The 16,080-nt window shown below is 33.9% G+C and overlaps 4 protein-coding genes and 1 pseudogene across 4 annotated transcripts; 2 read left to right on the top strand and 3 right to left on the bottom strand.

Moving 5' to 3' along the window:
* Window positions 1-1,657: 1,657 nt before the first annotated feature.
* On the bottom strand, window positions 1,658-15,527 carry LOC110414801 (dirigent protein 19-like). The gene is made up of 4 exons (XM_021426210.2): window positions 15,495-15,527; window positions 15,069-15,410; window positions 11,110-11,218; window positions 1,658-1,686 (listed from the first exon to the last, which is right to left on the bottom strand). The coding sequence occupies exons 1-4, from the start codon at window positions 15,525-15,527 to the stop codon at window positions 1,658-1,660; spliced, it is 513 nt and encodes a 170-aa protein (XP_021281885.2).
* On the bottom strand, window positions 2,182-3,613 carry LOC110415564 (uncharacterized). The gene is made up of 3 exons (XM_021427256.2): window positions 3,486-3,613; window positions 3,296-3,403; window positions 2,182-2,901 (listed from the first exon to the last, which is right to left on the bottom strand). The coding sequence occupies exons 1-3, from the start codon at window positions 3,490-3,492 to the stop codon at window positions 2,702-2,704; spliced, it is 315 nt and encodes a 104-aa protein (XP_021282931.1). The 5' UTR covers window positions 3,493-3,613; the 3' UTR covers window positions 2,182-2,701.
* LOC110415167 (large ribosomal subunit protein eL21z/eL21y) lies at window positions 4,517-5,891 on the bottom strand. The gene is made up of 2 exons (XM_021426728.2): window positions 5,583-5,891; window positions 4,517-4,971 (listed from the first exon to the last, which is right to left on the bottom strand). The coding sequence occupies exons 1-2, from the start codon at window positions 5,817-5,819 to the stop codon at window positions 4,714-4,716; spliced, it is 495 nt and encodes a 164-aa protein (XP_021282403.1). The 5' UTR covers window positions 5,820-5,891; the 3' UTR covers window positions 4,517-4,713.
* Window positions 8,670-9,668, top strand: LOC110415079 (dirigent protein 22 pseudogene; annotated as a pseudogene).
* Window positions 14,422-15,056, top strand: LOC110414935 (dirigent protein 19-like). Its single transcript, XM_021426341.2, has one exon. It carries the CDS (start codon window positions 14,520-14,522, stop codon window positions 14,883-14,885), a length of 366 nt encoding a protein of 121 aa, XP_021282016.1. The 5' UTR covers window positions 14,422-14,519; the 3' UTR covers window positions 14,886-15,056.
* Window positions 15,528-16,080: the final 553 nt, after the last annotated feature.

Genomic DNA, 16,080 nt, shown 5'->3' with positions numbered 1-16,080 from the left:
AATTGTCCTTTGATTCTTGACCATCATTTTCCCAAACATCATCTGCCCCTGGCCTAGAATGTTATCTTTCTGTTTGTCCTGTTCTTTTTTTTCTGGTTATTTATATGATATGAGGTTAGATGAAGCATGTGTCGATGTCAACAGCGAAATTTTCATCTTCTGCAGCATTATACTAAAATTTTATTAATTCAAACTTAAAGCTATTTTTGTTGCATAAACAAGAGAAATTAATTACACGAGCGAAACTATTGATCGCTAGCTGCAAGACCAGGAACATTGACAAGTGAAACGGTTGAAGAAAGTTTGAGTGCAAATTCCAATACTGCCTTGGAAGGATTGAGCACATTGGTTGCTGCAAGTTCCAGCATAGCAAGAACCATTACCAGGAATTTGGCCATGGCAGATTTCTTGCCCATGGACCTGACGCATCGCCAAGGCAACTGCATCGATTAATGGCATAAAAAAAGAAACAAGTCATGAGACTTAGACAATAATCACAGTGGAAGAGCTTATAAAAGGTTAAAATAGAAACTTTGAAGAATAATAAATTAACCAACCAGAGACAATAAGGAGTATGGCAAAGAAAATATTGTTGCAGTTGGAGAACTTGGACATTTGTAAGAAAGATTTCTCAAATCCAAGAGACTAAACTGGTTTATGGACGAACGAATTGGGTACTAGCTCGGGGATGGTATTAATAGGGAAGAAGTGCACAGGACATATTCTGTCAACAGAATTGAGGAATTCCTATCTTGACCCAAAATTTTCGTATATTTATTCATGTTTTCCACTAATTCCTTGATTTGAGGCCAAGTTAATTCCTTCCCTCGACATGCCGTTAATAAATACATTTTTATATATAAAAAAAATTTAAATTCTTTTTATCATAAAATATATATATTTATCATTAAATTAAATATTCGATCACAAACTAAATATTAATACTTCAAAGCATTTATTATGTATTCGCTTTCTGTTTTATTTTCGCACTTTTAAATACTATACTATATGAATAAATTGTTTGTCCAAAATGTTAAATGGTTGCGAGATAAGGGTAATTGAAATCAATCTAAATACACGATATGTAAGTAAAAATTGATGGATATAAATTACAGCCATTGTTTTGGCATAAATTAACTAGGATTGTCCATTGCTAGTAATGGTTCTTTTGATCCTGGAACTTGTAACACATGAGACTCAAATTCTTGAAAGGCAGTAATGTTGTTAGCCTTGCAGGTGCAGCGATCACTGAATCAAGTTTAATTAGAACTACTGTGGTCATGTTATGATGTAGCAAAAGTATTAGCTTTACCTTTAAATTCATAAAATCTTGGTAGGATCATATACTTTGTTGCTTCACTTGTTCTTTTTCTGTCAATAGATGTCTTAATCTTAGAAAAGTTATTTCTTCTTCTTTTAAAAAGGAAAACACATACAGGTGGTCTTGCGTAATGGATATAACCCTGAGCCTTGAAGCAGGCAGGTTTTTCACTTCAAAAATAATAATAATAATTATTATAATAATAATAATATATGTTTTCTTTGTCGAAACGACCCATTTTGAACATGCCAGCTGCGGGACTTTTGGTCGAATAGGCTAACAATGGACTTTTTGACTTGCCTCTTTAATGAATGAGTCCTGTTCACAAAAGTAACCCTATTTAAAAGTATAATGATACATGTGTACTTCCTTATTGTGCTTCAAAAGTTATTCTCTCTCCCTCTAATTCTTTTTTTTTTAATTTTTAGATGCTTCGAAATTATATTTTTTTAAGCCATATTTTTCTCATTATTTGACACAAAAATCATGATACATCAATTTTATAAAAAAAAATTTACAAAAATTTTACCATAAATATATTAAAGTTAATTTTCTTTTCACAAAGATAAGTGAGACGGACGAAGACCGTAATTTTTTTAAAAGAAAAATTATAATTCCAATCAAGCTTATTGGAAGACTAGTAGTTCTTTCATTGAGTGAGTCCATAGGATCATAGCTTCACCTCCACCGTTAAGCATAAAAGTAGGAGATGACTCTGCTTAAAATGCTTACAAAGTTGAATGACACATGAATTCACCGCTTAGTGGCAAATAAGTATAAGAGGAACTTCATTGTTGGCCTCAATCGTCACACTTCTTATACACTTGTGCTGAAAAAGTTTGTCACACTCCTATATACAACACATTTTCTCATAGAATTCAAATCTTCAAAAGAATAGATATATTATATTTCTTGCAATTAAAAATAAAATATATACCATATTTTATAAGATTCGAAATTAATATAAATGAAAAATTATACATATTATTTGAATCCAATTACCCATTACGATCAAGACAAACCAATTTATTAATTGAGCCAATTATATATAAGAGCAAATACTTTGTGCAAATCTTTTTTCCGAAAATGGTTAAGTTCTCTCACACCTATCTTCTTGTGCTTCTCGTTTTGTTTTCTTATATTCCTTCGTTTTGCATTTAGGCATGGTACTATTCTAACCATATGCGAGTATTTGTGGCGTGATGATACACAGGGCAGCTCAGATATCGATACGTGTATGTCATAAAACATGGAAAGAACTGAAAACAGTAGGTAATATATCCTGAATCTCTTTAATCTGTAAATGACTCCATCTCTCTCAATTTCTAGTTTCTAGCACAAGCTCAAAACAACGAAGGCCAAAAGCAGAAATAAAATGAATCACATTGGGGGATCCTTACAGTAGTATGAGCAATAACAAATGTTGTCTCTGCAATCTCCCGCACCAGCTGGTTCCTTGGAACATTCCTGGATGCATTTCTGCAACTTACATATGTTTGTCGCAATAACCTTGTGACATGTATGCTCAGGGATCCTTGCCGCATACACCCCGCGTGTAGACAAGGCAGGGCCAAACTCATCTGTTGAGACGAGAAAGGAGAAAAACGTAAAGAAACAAAATACTTAGCATTATCAGTTTGAGGTCCCTGTAAGCAAGTAGCAGCTAATGTGAGATGGACAACCAAGAAATCACAGAATAATGAGTCTTCCGAACGATTTCTTGATACAAAAGCAAGATGTTGTCACATGTGTATAAATCCTGTCACTAAAACATTTTATTGCCTGATCCTGGATGTATTTCTTGTTTGGTTAACCTCTCATTTTGGAAAACTAATTTGCAATCAATCAATAAGATTTAGGTCAAGTATTCATCTTCTGTAAGACATGAGCAGAAGTGCCTTCAGAGGTAGAGAGATGGAAGACAAGCAAAATAAAAGATATAATTAGTTTGCAAGGTTGTAATGAAGAGACAACCTGAGGCAAGAAGCAGGAGCAAAAGAGAGAAGAACATCCAGGATATCCTCATCTTTAATCTTCCTGGTGGCCCAGACTCCAAGATTTGCTCTGTAAGATTTGGGAGACCTTAAGGGCAGTAGCTTGTTATATATACTGGCAAAGATTCTTCAAATAAAGATGGTCAAGATTAACTTAAAACATAGCATACCAATCATTACTGAAAGTGTTCATTCAAAGAAGGAATAAATTGTGTCGTTCTACCCCAAGTCGCTTTCTGTAGTACTTGTGACAAGCTTCTTGCTTTGAGCACATATTCTTTACTTTGTAAGTACTTCTCAAAACTGCCATTTGGCATGATGTAGCAAGGTTCAAGAGCTCTTCATTTACGTTTCTCCTTCATTTGGGAATTTCTGATTAACTCACAAGATGCATTGTCAGCAACCCCATCCCCATCACATCAAGAATCAATTCTGAGACCCAAACACACTGAATATTATGATATGGATAGCAAACTGAATTTTAGATCTCTTGCCTACTTTTCTTATTTCTATACGCAAACATCACTCTGCCAATTTGTATATATCCATTAGAATAGTTAGTGGAATTTGGCAATAGGAAGGGACAGCTAAAAATTGGGCAAAAGCCGATGCACTGGATAATTTCTCTGAAAATTGGAGCAAACTTAGAATCGATATTTTACTGGTTCTATCAATACTTGACTTTTTAAGTGCTTATTTACTGTTTAAGTTTCTAGCCTTCAGTTCAATCCTCTAAGAACTTGTTGGTAGACTTGGTACTTCACAGCAACTAAAAGAGGGGGAAATTATCACCCTAATAGCTAGCGAGTCTTATGTTCAGGATGGTAAGCTTGTAGATCAATATTGAAATAAACAAATTAGTTTCCAATGCCAAAAGCAGTGTAGGTAAAGAGAACTGCCGAAACCGTTGCCGACCTAGTTTCTTACACTCAAGCTTTTAAATATAAAATTCTGCTTGTTTTAATTGGACAGAATACCCAGGGCACTATAGGAATTAGAATCTAATATAGAATTTAATCTATATTCTTTGACAATTTCAAACTGAGACCTTACCCTCCTAAGAGAGGAAACAGCCACTAAGCAGACCCATAGTTGTTAAATAAACACAACACAGTTAAATTAGGAAAAGAAACCTCCAACCTGGAGGAAGATTGAACATTCTCATAGAGAATTTTATCCAAGTTTTGGAAACAAAAGGCAATGCACGAACAAATATAACACTTTGCATATAAAGACATCCATTGTCTCTAAAATGAGTGATAAAATTAAAATCTCAGCAGGAGCAGTATCTCTTTAAAATAAACTACAAAGAAAACAGCACATCCAAATAACTAATCCAGTTCACTAATGTTTGCCAAAAATAAACCAAAACAGCAAGACCACAAAAAAAGTGTAGATCTAGTATCCACCCTTGAGATCATTAACAACATCATATGGGATGGGAGTAACAGTTTCCAATGTAGCACCCTCCACCATGAAACCAGGTTTAGGACCCTCTGGCTGCCTCTTTGTGCTAATGACCTCACCCTTTGCCTTAGCCTCTGCCTTGAGTTGATCATTCTTCACCTTCCTGAGTTTGAATTCCTCAGTGCACCTTGACGGCTGAACATGCTCCACTCGCACGTGGATCCTCTTCCTGATAATCCTGTTACCCACCTGAAATCCACAAGCATATAAGTGCTCAAATTTTCATTCTCCAATAAATGAAGCATGTAGACTACATGAGGGTAAGGCACAAGGTAAGCAGATCAGACCGGTCAGAACATTGGAAAAACCCCAATATCAAGTGTAAAAAGAATCAAAAGACTAACAGGACCACCACCTGAAATGCTGGTACATTACAGGCCATCCAATCATGATGATGATGTAAAATTGTAAGTCATCTTATTGACATATGAAATTTAAGCTCATCCCAAATAGTGAATTTAGATTTCTTTTGGCAAGAAAGCAGCCCCAACATGTCATGAAAACTAAAGAAAATGCCATACTAATGCTCTAAGACAGGCTAGTGCGTTCATATTACTTATCATGTAAGCAAGCCAATCTAACCTTAAAACAGCAGAACAGGACATATCAGAATCGAAATTCAAACAGATTGCTATAAGTTAACAGTTTCAAAGTAACACAGATCAAAGCCCAAATACAAATTAAAATAATACATCAAGAAAATGAAACAGAAAACCCATAAATAAACATCATAAACCAAAGCCCCAATAAAACAAAAACCCAGAAAAAGAATAAAAAATAGAAGCGCATTTTAATTATACCTGCTTGTTGACTTCAACGCCGATGGCGCGCTTGGTGACGTTCCAGACACGACCGGTGCGGCCATGGTAGAACTTGTGGGGCATACCCTTGTGAACGGCGCCGTTTACCTTGATGTCGACGTAGTCGCCGATCTTGTAAGTCCTGAGGTAAGTCGACAGGGGGATGTAACCCTTCTTTCTGAAGGGTCTGGCGAACAAATCCCTTGTCCTAGCGCGGAGACCGTGACCGGCAGGCATTTCTCACTCTCTCAGGTTTTCTCTCTCTCGAGCTCCCAGGAAGAAGAGAGTGGCGTTGTGGAGGAGCAAAACCCTAAAATGATCCTTTTATAGCCGCTTGTTTCCTTCGCTAGGTTTCTTATTTTCTTTTGGTTTTTCAGCTTTTTCGGGTTTTGGGTTTGGGCTTTGGCTGGAGCCCAGAGGGAACGAAAGCCCGTCTACTTTTAGGACAGGTTTGGACTTTGGGATACAAGCCCGAGTCGATTCAAGGTCTAAACGAGGCCCGGTTCATAGCACCCGTTTGAACATTTTGTTAAAATAATGTAATTATGAAAAAAAAAAAAATTCGATGCAACTCCTATACACTGTTAACTTACCAACAAACGCTACATCGTTAACAAATAAAAATAAAAACTGTCTCAAAAATAAATATTAAAAAGATTTTAATAATTAATTAAATAAAAATAAAATATTTTCACTTCATTTTCATCATTAAGTTTTAAATTATTTGTGTCTAGTAGACCATTTATTGATGATTGACAACATTATTTGATTGCTTGCAATTTAAATTGATGGGATATTCAGGGTTACCACATCTCTTTCAACAAAAACCCAAAATCCTACATAGCCATCTTGGTAGACGATTTCCTCTATCTTTTTCAACAAAAATTCGAAATCTCCTTACTAAATTTCTTAATTTTCTGTTTTAGCATTTCATAAAAACAAGAAATAAAGCAAAAGAGATTTGGAGGGAAAAGTAAAAATATTTTATTTTTTGTTTAATTAATTATTAAATTCTTTTAATATTTATTTACAAGGTTTTATTTTTACACATTAACCATGTGACGCTTTTTGGTGAACGAAGCAATGGATCAAATATAGACGCATGAAGAAACAAATAAAATATAGAACTCCAACTTCCCATCCCAAGTAAATTTTCGTTTATCTGAAGGGGAAACTGAAAAAATAAAAACATTTGACTTGCTTTTGTAATCATAGGTCCCTACTTGCTTTTGTAATTAAGGAGAACAAATTTACCTTAATCAAAATTATATATTATTTGATATTACATTTGTGATTAAAATTGACGATTACAATCAAATGCAAATTATACAAGTCAATGATAATGATAAACGGGACTTTATTGGTCTAATTGTGCCCAAGTTGCTATCCTTGGTGTCGCAATATCTCAAAACGGGACAACAATGAAGTCACTTGCCATGCCACTGTCACAATAACTCGACATAAAACAGGGTGAATTAGGTGATTATTGGAATCAAAATTCAAGAACAGACTTGCAATCTCCCTAACATGATGCCCAAAGGATCATATTCTATAGCGAGTTGAGATTGTGTACACAATCTGTGCACCATGAAGCTTGCTAGATACAGAGTTGGTAAGGACTAAGGAGGACCGCATTTTGCTAGATTTTTGAACATGTATGAGGTTATTGTTGAATGAATCAACCACACTCTTTCATCCAATACAGAAAGTCAGCATCACATACCCTATCAGGACCTTTGTTTTAGAATGTTTTGATTGGATTAGAATCCCATCTTTTCGTTTTACAATGAGTATTTATTGCTAGTTGTTAATATTTTGAATCTGAACTTTGCATCAGTTGACATATGTATTATGATACTTCATTTCATATTAATGTGAATAATATTGTTAAAATTTATATAAAGATACAATTCAATCACTATTAAAAATTTGAATTTAAATTTTTAATGATCACATAATTTAAATTTAAAAAAATATCAAATCAACAATACTTAAATGTAAATCGTTAGATATAAATTATTAAAATTGATAATCTTAAATGAGAAAGCAAACTTCATTCCATGTCTCATTCAAAACATGAGATTTCGACAATTTTTAAACGTGGGCAACTTTGCCATGCATTTTTTTTATTTAATGGCATAGGAGTCTTAAATGCCCGACGAGACAGACTAATAGGCCATCTTTAGACCTTTGAAAGCAGCTGCCCTTCCCTTACAATTCTCTCCTCTTTTCACAGGGTAACCTTCTGTTCTTCAAGGCTATGTTTCCCTTGAAATAGTGTGGTAGGTCACTTTTAACTTGGAAACGGTAGATATTCCTTTTTCTTTTGGGCCCTCTATGAATTTTCCAGAACCGAGTCCATATTCTTAAAGATTATAGTCAAATTTATTATTATACTATAGATTAATGTTGAATTTTGTCAATGTATAATTTATTGATTTTTGGTTAAAAATAACGAAATTTATGGAAACTTGTTACGTGAAATAATTCAATTCTTTTACTTTTTATTCAAAATCAACAAAATTATAATGATAAAAACTAATACAATTGAAATATAATGATAAAATTCAATATTAAACTATAGTAGAGTGACAATTTGACTTTAAAGCTCACATTCTTATGGAATACTTGGAAATGACATCAATTTTGTCATCATGGCATGATTTTGGCGAGTAATTAATCTCGAGATAGAAAATTAGAAATCGAACAAAAGCAATACAAGAGGAGGAATCTCTTGGAATCAAATACCTTTTGAACAAAGTGCATATATATATGTTGCCTTTGCGTGGTTCACACTGCTTGGACATTGATTTCCTCCCTTGGTGGCAAGGAATTGTCTTATTCGCTTCTGCTTGTTGTGGTGGAAAATTACTGGCTTAATTTTCGTAGCAGTGCGTCAAGTACTTTTTTGAGTTGATTATTGCTCTCTGAACTGGCTTCATTTATGATGATTCATTTATTTACAACAGTAAATGGTTTTCTGTGTTGGCTCAAGAGAAAGGATATTTTCAAGCGGAAGGCATGACATAAAAAGGCAGCCCACCGGCCTAACTTTGACACGCCTGCTTCTAATTTTCCTCCAAAATAACCCACATTCCGTGCGACTTTTCTCTATTAACTGAGTTATGTTACCAAACCCACGTTTTGTTTCATTATAAAATATTGGTAGTCGCCCATCTTAGTTCTTTATATATTTCCTATCCCTCAAAATCCTGACAACTATTTACAATTTTGACATGGCTAAAACCCTCTCAGAGCTACTCTCCTCCACCTTCCTCTTTCTGTTTACTCTGCTCTTCTTCGCGACTACTCTTGCCTCTGCGAAATCTAATGGCTTCTCAAACATCTTATCCCCAGCCAAACTAGGACTCAAGCAAGAGAAACTCAGCCACCTTCACTTCTACTTCCATGACATAGTCAGTGGACAAAAGCCCTCGGCCGTTCGAGTGGCCAGCGCAGCCATGACAAACAAATCCGAAACTGGTTTCGGTGCTGTGGTGATGGTTGATGACCCTTTGACGGTTGCACCCAAGCGCAACTCCAAGCTCGTGGGAAAAGCGCAAGGAATTTACGCGTCTGCAGCCCAAGATGAGGTTGGTTTGTTAATGGTAATGAACTTTGCTTTCACGGAAGGCAAGTACAACGGTAGCTCCCTTAGTCTTCTAGGGCGAAACACCGTCTTCACGACCGTGAGAGAGATGCCGATTGTTGGTGGTAGCGGGCTTTTCCGGTTTGCCCGTGGCTATGCGCAGGCAAAGACTCACACATTTGATATTAAAACCGGGGATGCTGTGGTGGAGTACAACGTCTATGTCTTCCATTATTGATATAATCATCGATGCCTTCGGTTTTTGTGGCCTATGTTCCTTTGTTCTCTTCTGGTTTTCTTGGATAACTTCCATCCTTCTGTGTCTTTTCTCTTATACGATATGCCTTTGGGCCACTTTATGTTGATTGATATTTTCATTGAAATCCCATGTCCAAGACAAGAAGATTCATGGAGTCATACATTAAGCAGTGCTAGAAGTTCTAAGTATTTCACCTTATAATTAATTAATGATTGAATAATTAATGTATCTTTGGTTTCTTGCGATCTACCAAAAGGTGATACGTACTATGGATTTTGTTGAGCATTTTATTATTTATTGAAAATTAGTATACATGTCTAAATCAAATTATGCTTTTTATTTTAAAAACATTGATTCAATGATGTTTACTTATAAAAATTAACCAATTGTAGCATGCTCTCGCGTCCCCACCATATCTGTCCACTCAATGCTATTTTTATTTTATTTTTTCTTCAGAAAATTGACTACCAAAATCAAAACTAGTGCATTAATTAAATTATATTAAAAGAAGAACGAAAATCCTTTTCCAAGCTAAGGGTGTGAAATTTATAATGCAATAGCTTTAGCCTTCTCCGCTTGAAACTTTACAAGAAACCGAATGGAGGATGGAATTCATTCATTCTTTTTTTAGACCAAGCTGCCAAAGAAGAATATTTTTTGAACTTAGAGCATGCTTTTGGGAAGATGGGAGAAAGCCCAAGGCCATCATCATGGAAATTAAAGCTACGAATCTCTGTAAGTTGCAGAGACCGGTAAGAGTAAAGAAGATGCATTTGAATTTTGAAACCATAGTTTCCAGAAAAAGTTTTGAGATTTACCTCTGATTGGCTCAATGTGGTCCAGACCAGTAATGGGGTCCAAGTGTGACCACCTCCGTTACCATTACTATTCTTCTTTATCCTCTTTGGTTTCCAAAGGAATATTGAAAATACTGAACAAGTGGAAATGTTTCTATAACAGACGAAGCCATTTTACATAATAGTTAAAGGAAATTATCTTCGTCCTTCTAAGAACTAATATATTTATATTTATATATATAGACTAGTGCTTGTGCAGGATATGGATTTTATACAGTTTTTGCACTTATTTGTTTTTTCTTGTAATTAAATAATTTAATTGTGGAGAAATTAAGTTGGAAAAAGTACTTGAACTTTAATAAAATTATAGAGTTTGGCCATCATTACTCTTTTGTTTAAATTAATAAAAATCGATTTGAACTTTTAATTTGATGTAATACTATAATCAATTATTATTAGATTTATAATCTATATGTTAACACTTGTAATAAACAATAATGAAATATTTTAAAAAACTGATGTATTATAGTTATATAATTCATTTCCTTTAATTGTGTATTTATAACTTAATGCTTTAATTGAACTAGAAGTATGATAATTAAATTGCACATTAGCATCGGCCAAAATTAAAGGCCTTTTCTATGTTCGCATCCTAATTTTGCTCGGAAGTGCAAAACTTCACAGTTTGGTCATATCACACACGGCTTTGCTTTTCCCGAAAATGTCAAGTTCAACCGTTCGGGAGGATGGCACTGTCGCCTCTGTCTATATGACTGTCAAATCTTGCGCAAACATGGAATTCAAAAGCGAAGTCAATGAATCAGAAGCAAACAAAGAAATGCAAACCACCATGATTGCAGTAAAGCATATTATGGCATCAACAATGGAAGACATAGACACTACCCCTAGTTTTAGCATCCCGTGAGTGACTCCTAGCCTCAGCATAGCCCCGCGCAAACCGGAAAAGCCCACTCCCACCAACGATCGGCGTCTCCCTCACGGTTTACGATATATATGGGGTTACACCCCAAAATGCTGAGACTGCTTCCACTATATTTCCCTTGCATGAAAGCAAAGCTCATTACCATTGCAAAAATCAATTTCACTTTGTGAAGCAGACGCATATATTCCTTGAGCTCTCCCGAAAAGGGGTCATCGTAAGTTCCGCAAGTGTTCGTCGTGGCTAAGGATTAAGGAAAGAAAGAGAATGAGGAAGCCGAAGGAGAGGTTTGGTAGGGCTCTAGGCATGTTTGAGATCAGTACAATGAGATATTGTAGAATTCGGAAGGAGAAAAAAATATCAAAAGTCTGAGATCGATGGATGGATTTGATATAGCTTGTTAGTATATATCACTATGTATAACGTAAGCAAACCAGATATTGATCTTTGATTTTAATTATATATTGCTATCCTATGGAAGGAGATGTATACGGAAGGATCTTGCTAGCTAGATCAAAGAACAGGGATGCAGGGACAAAGTCTTCCTCCTTCCAAGCTGCCATGCAGCTTGCAGCTCATATGTTTCTTCGAAAAAATATCATAGCGACAATATCTTCTTTTTTTCTCCCTCTAAATTAATTTACATAATTTTTCATGTCAATTGTAAGTTTTAACTACTAATTAATTAAAAAAGAAAAAAGTAACTCCACATGATGTTGCATGGAATTGGCTACAACTTGGGTCGAATTCTCATGATTTACTTGAATAGATAGAGACAATTAATGCTACCTAAGCTACCAACAAGATTATTTATCAGACATTAGATTTTTTTCATGATTATTGATCCATAATTAGGAGCTATCAGACATTACCATACATTAGATTTTTCTTTAAAATTTATCAGACTCAAATGTCTGATTGTTTTTCAAAATATATTAGGAGCTATCAGACATTAGATTTTTTTCTTAGCATAGACACAACCTGGCTTAAGGACTCAAAAAGATCTGTACAATTGCTTCCTAAGCTGCCTCTTTGTGCACACCCTCTTTTTAGATAAAAAAAATCTAACCATCTCACCTTTGTTACAATAAGAACTCGAAGCCTAAGATGAGAGATGATTTAATAACCTTAAAGGCTTAAAGTAAAATATTCAAATAAAACCTTTTATTGAAATTAAAAAAATTTAACCCTAGAATAACCAAATTTATATTTATGAAAATAATAATATAATAGATTTTCATATTTTTTGAAAGAAAATTAAAGTTAAAAGAAAAAAAAAAACAAGAAAAGGAAAAAGAATTTAAAAGTAAATATTATAAATTGAAAAAAATTTATAAGTGATTTTATATATAAAAAATAAATTAGATACATTTTATCATTAGTTGATTGAAAATTAAAAAAAAATAAGTGAAAAAAAAATTGTTGGAGACTATAAATATCACAACCCGGGTGCCAGTTGAGACACTCTAGAACCCCCATCCCCAGTAAAACAAAGCACGTGCATTTAACTCCCTGGGAACCACTAGCTACATCTGTACGCCCATACCGGTCAAGACAACATGTTAAAGGGCTCTTCTCAACTCCTGCATCCCACCACCAAATTCCTCTCACCTCTTTCTCTCCTTGCAGCACAAACCACCTGATAGAGGCAGGGAATTAATAGCATTGGAAGAATTAAGAAATAATAAAAAATTAAAATTTATTAGATATATAATTAAAAAAGTGAAAAAATAAGTTTTTATTAATTATTTTTTATTTTTACATATTTTTAATAAAAAATGAGATAATTATTTTAGAATTAATAAGATGTGAAAGTTAGAGAATATAAATATTTATTAGACATAAATGAATAGGTAAATATTTTATTAATTATCTTAATTTTAATATTTTAATATAATTAATTATATTATTATTATAAAAATATGAGATTTCTTCAAATTTGAGACTAAAGCCCATAGTTTGATAGCCTTTCCCCAGACCCGAGGACGTCCTAATGTTCCAATTAAAAGATTCAATTGTTCAAACCTTGTCAATGGACTTAGCTCAAGTTGTATGGTTGGAATAGAGTTTAGACGGAAATTTTAAATTTGAGTCATGGTCATATATTGTACTTCCTTTTCTATGGTATGAAAAAAAAAAGTAAATTATTTATTGGATTGCTTAAAATTTTTCATTAATTATTTAATTTTAAAAATAACATTTTAATTGTCATAATTACATAATGATGTATCTTAATAAATCCACATAATATTTTTTATACCTCATCATCATTTCTTATTATCATATGTAACACAAAATGATGATATGATACAAAAGAATGACATGGAATGATCATGTGGATTTATCACTTGATATAAAATGGTGATATTAATAAGTGTTCTAATGTAAATAAGACAAAGTAATTAGATTGTTTTCGAGTCTTAATTGTGTCGATATGATTAAGAAATAAAATACGATAAAGCTAAACATGAACATATCTCGAATAATTATTCATGTCAACATTAAAAATATGTACATGGATATATTTAATAACCGTGTAACATGACATGACTAATATATTTATTAAACGTATCAGAATTTTTTTCATATGACACGACATGATCAATAAACATGATTAAATTATTAATATTTTTTTTCTTAACATGATTAACACGTTGAACTCGTTTAACATGATTAACTTAAAATATTTATAATTAAATATAATTTTATTATTCAAATTTAAAATTAATAATTATAGAAACAATTATAACAAAATAATAATAACATAAAATATAATAAATTTAACATAAATAATAAACATAAATATCATTATCATATCAATAAAATTCATAATTAACATTAAATGTGTTATTTATACTTATTTAAATACAATAACACAATCAATATGATTAATTAAAATGTATTTAAATGTGTTTTAAACGTGTTAATTATGTCTGACACGGTTAAAATAAGATTAAGATACAAAACACCATAAAAATAAAGACAAACTTGTTTAATTCCGTGCCTTCTTGTTGCATCTTCAACATTACCAAATCTAAAAGTAATCAAGAAAGTACAATTTATATAATACTGTTTTGTGTTCATAAAAAAAGAATTATATGATTACAATAAAAATTTCTAAAAACTTAAAAATAAATTAAAAAAAGAAAAAGAAATCTCCAAACGTCTTAAAGTGAGGACAATATTTTGGGGACCTTAACCCTTGTCGCCGCAAAATCTCATCGTTTAGCAAGAAGCATATCCCCTGAAACCGTAGGGACTCAAGAAGGAGAAGCTGAGCCACTTTCACTTTTACTTCCATGACGTACTCAGCGGACCAAGGCCTACAGCTGTTCGCGTAGCCAGCGCAACCATGACGAACACTTCGGCCACTTTTTTTGGCTCCATGGTGATGATGGATAACCCTTTGACGGTTGCGCCTGAGTTCGACTCCAAGCTTGTGGGAAGAGCACAGGGAATTTATGCATCTGCATCGCAAAGCGAGGTTGGTCTTTTGATGGTTTTGAACATGGCTTTCACTCAAGGCAAGCACAATGGCAGCGCTCTTAGTGTTTTGGGGCGTAACCCCGTATTTTCAACCGTGAGGGAGATGCAGATCGTTGGTGGGAGTGGGCTTTTCAGATTTGCATGTGGCTATGCTCAGGCCAAGACTCATTCGGTTGATCTCAATACCGGGAATGCTGTGGTGGAGTACAATGTCTATGTCTTCCATTATTGATATTATCATGGTCGGATTCTGTGGGTTTAATTTATATTACTAGTACTTTTTCTTCTCTTCTAATTTCCTTTTGCTTGTAAAGTTTAAAGTGAAAAATACGAGGTGGGATTGTAATTGACTCTGTATAAGTAAATTATGTATTCTCAACCATTAAAAGTTTAATATTTTAATTTGGAGGTTTACGATCTGCATCTCCCTCACGGTTGAAAATACGGGGTTACGCCCCAAAACACTAAGAGCGCTGCCATTGTGCTTGCCTTGAGTGAAAGCAATGTTCAAAACCATCAAAAGACCAACCTCGCTTTGCGATGCAGATGCATAAATTCCCTGTGCTCTTCCCACAAGCTTGGAGTCGAACTCAGGCGCAACCGTCAAAGGGTTATCCATCATCACCATGAAGCCAAAAAAAGTGGCCGAAGTGCTCGTCATGGTTGCGCTGGCTACGCGAACAGCTGTAGGCCTTGGCCCGTTGAGTACGTCATGGAAGTAAAAGCGAAAGTGGCTCAGCTTCTCCTTCTTGAGTCCCTACGGTTTCAGGGGATATGCTTCTTGATAGTGGGCATCGCTGAAGTATTAATTGAGCATTTATTTGGTACGACGATTGCTGACATACGTGTCTGAATCAAAATTAAGCCCCCTCATATTGTGCTTTTGGAGGCCAAAGACCACTGTCTTAGTTAATTAATTGTTGAAATAAGCTAATTTAGCAATATGATAATTCAATAACAACAACATATACTTGATTAACTTGATTTATTGTAATGATTACTATTATATAGGGTTGATTTGCAAATGTTCTTCATTTAATTTCTTACGGATGAATTCCACAACTTATGAATAAATTTTATACAAATAAATGATAAAGTAATCGAGGAAAACGTAATAATAAAAACTTAAGCAATTGCATTAAGATAAATGAATTTCATCTATGATAGTTATGATTATAATCAACCTTAATTTTTTTATTGAATTGACCACATTTATCTATAAAGAAAAAGGAATCAACCGCATTTATATCACAAATAATTCATGTAATTATTCCACGAAAAGACTTCAATGGGTCTAATTAAATAATGAGAAAAAGCCATACTACAATGATTTGATGTCTTGAGATTTCGAAAGAGGATGGAGGTTTGATTTTGTTGGTAGGCGGGCGAGCATCTTCCCCAGCGTTTCCCCGTGGACTGAATAATTG

This window comes from Theobroma umbraticum, unplaced genomic scaffold (assembly GCF_002168275.2).
Source record: "Theobroma umbraticum cultivar Fairchild unplaced genomic scaffold, ASM216827v3 scaffold_147.0, whole genome shotgun sequence".
NCBI lineage: Eukaryota > Viridiplantae > Streptophyta > Magnoliopsida > Malvales > Malvaceae > Theobroma > Theobroma umbraticum.
Note: the sequence above shows the minus strand (reverse complement) of the source record. Positions and strands in the feature narration are given on the sequence as shown.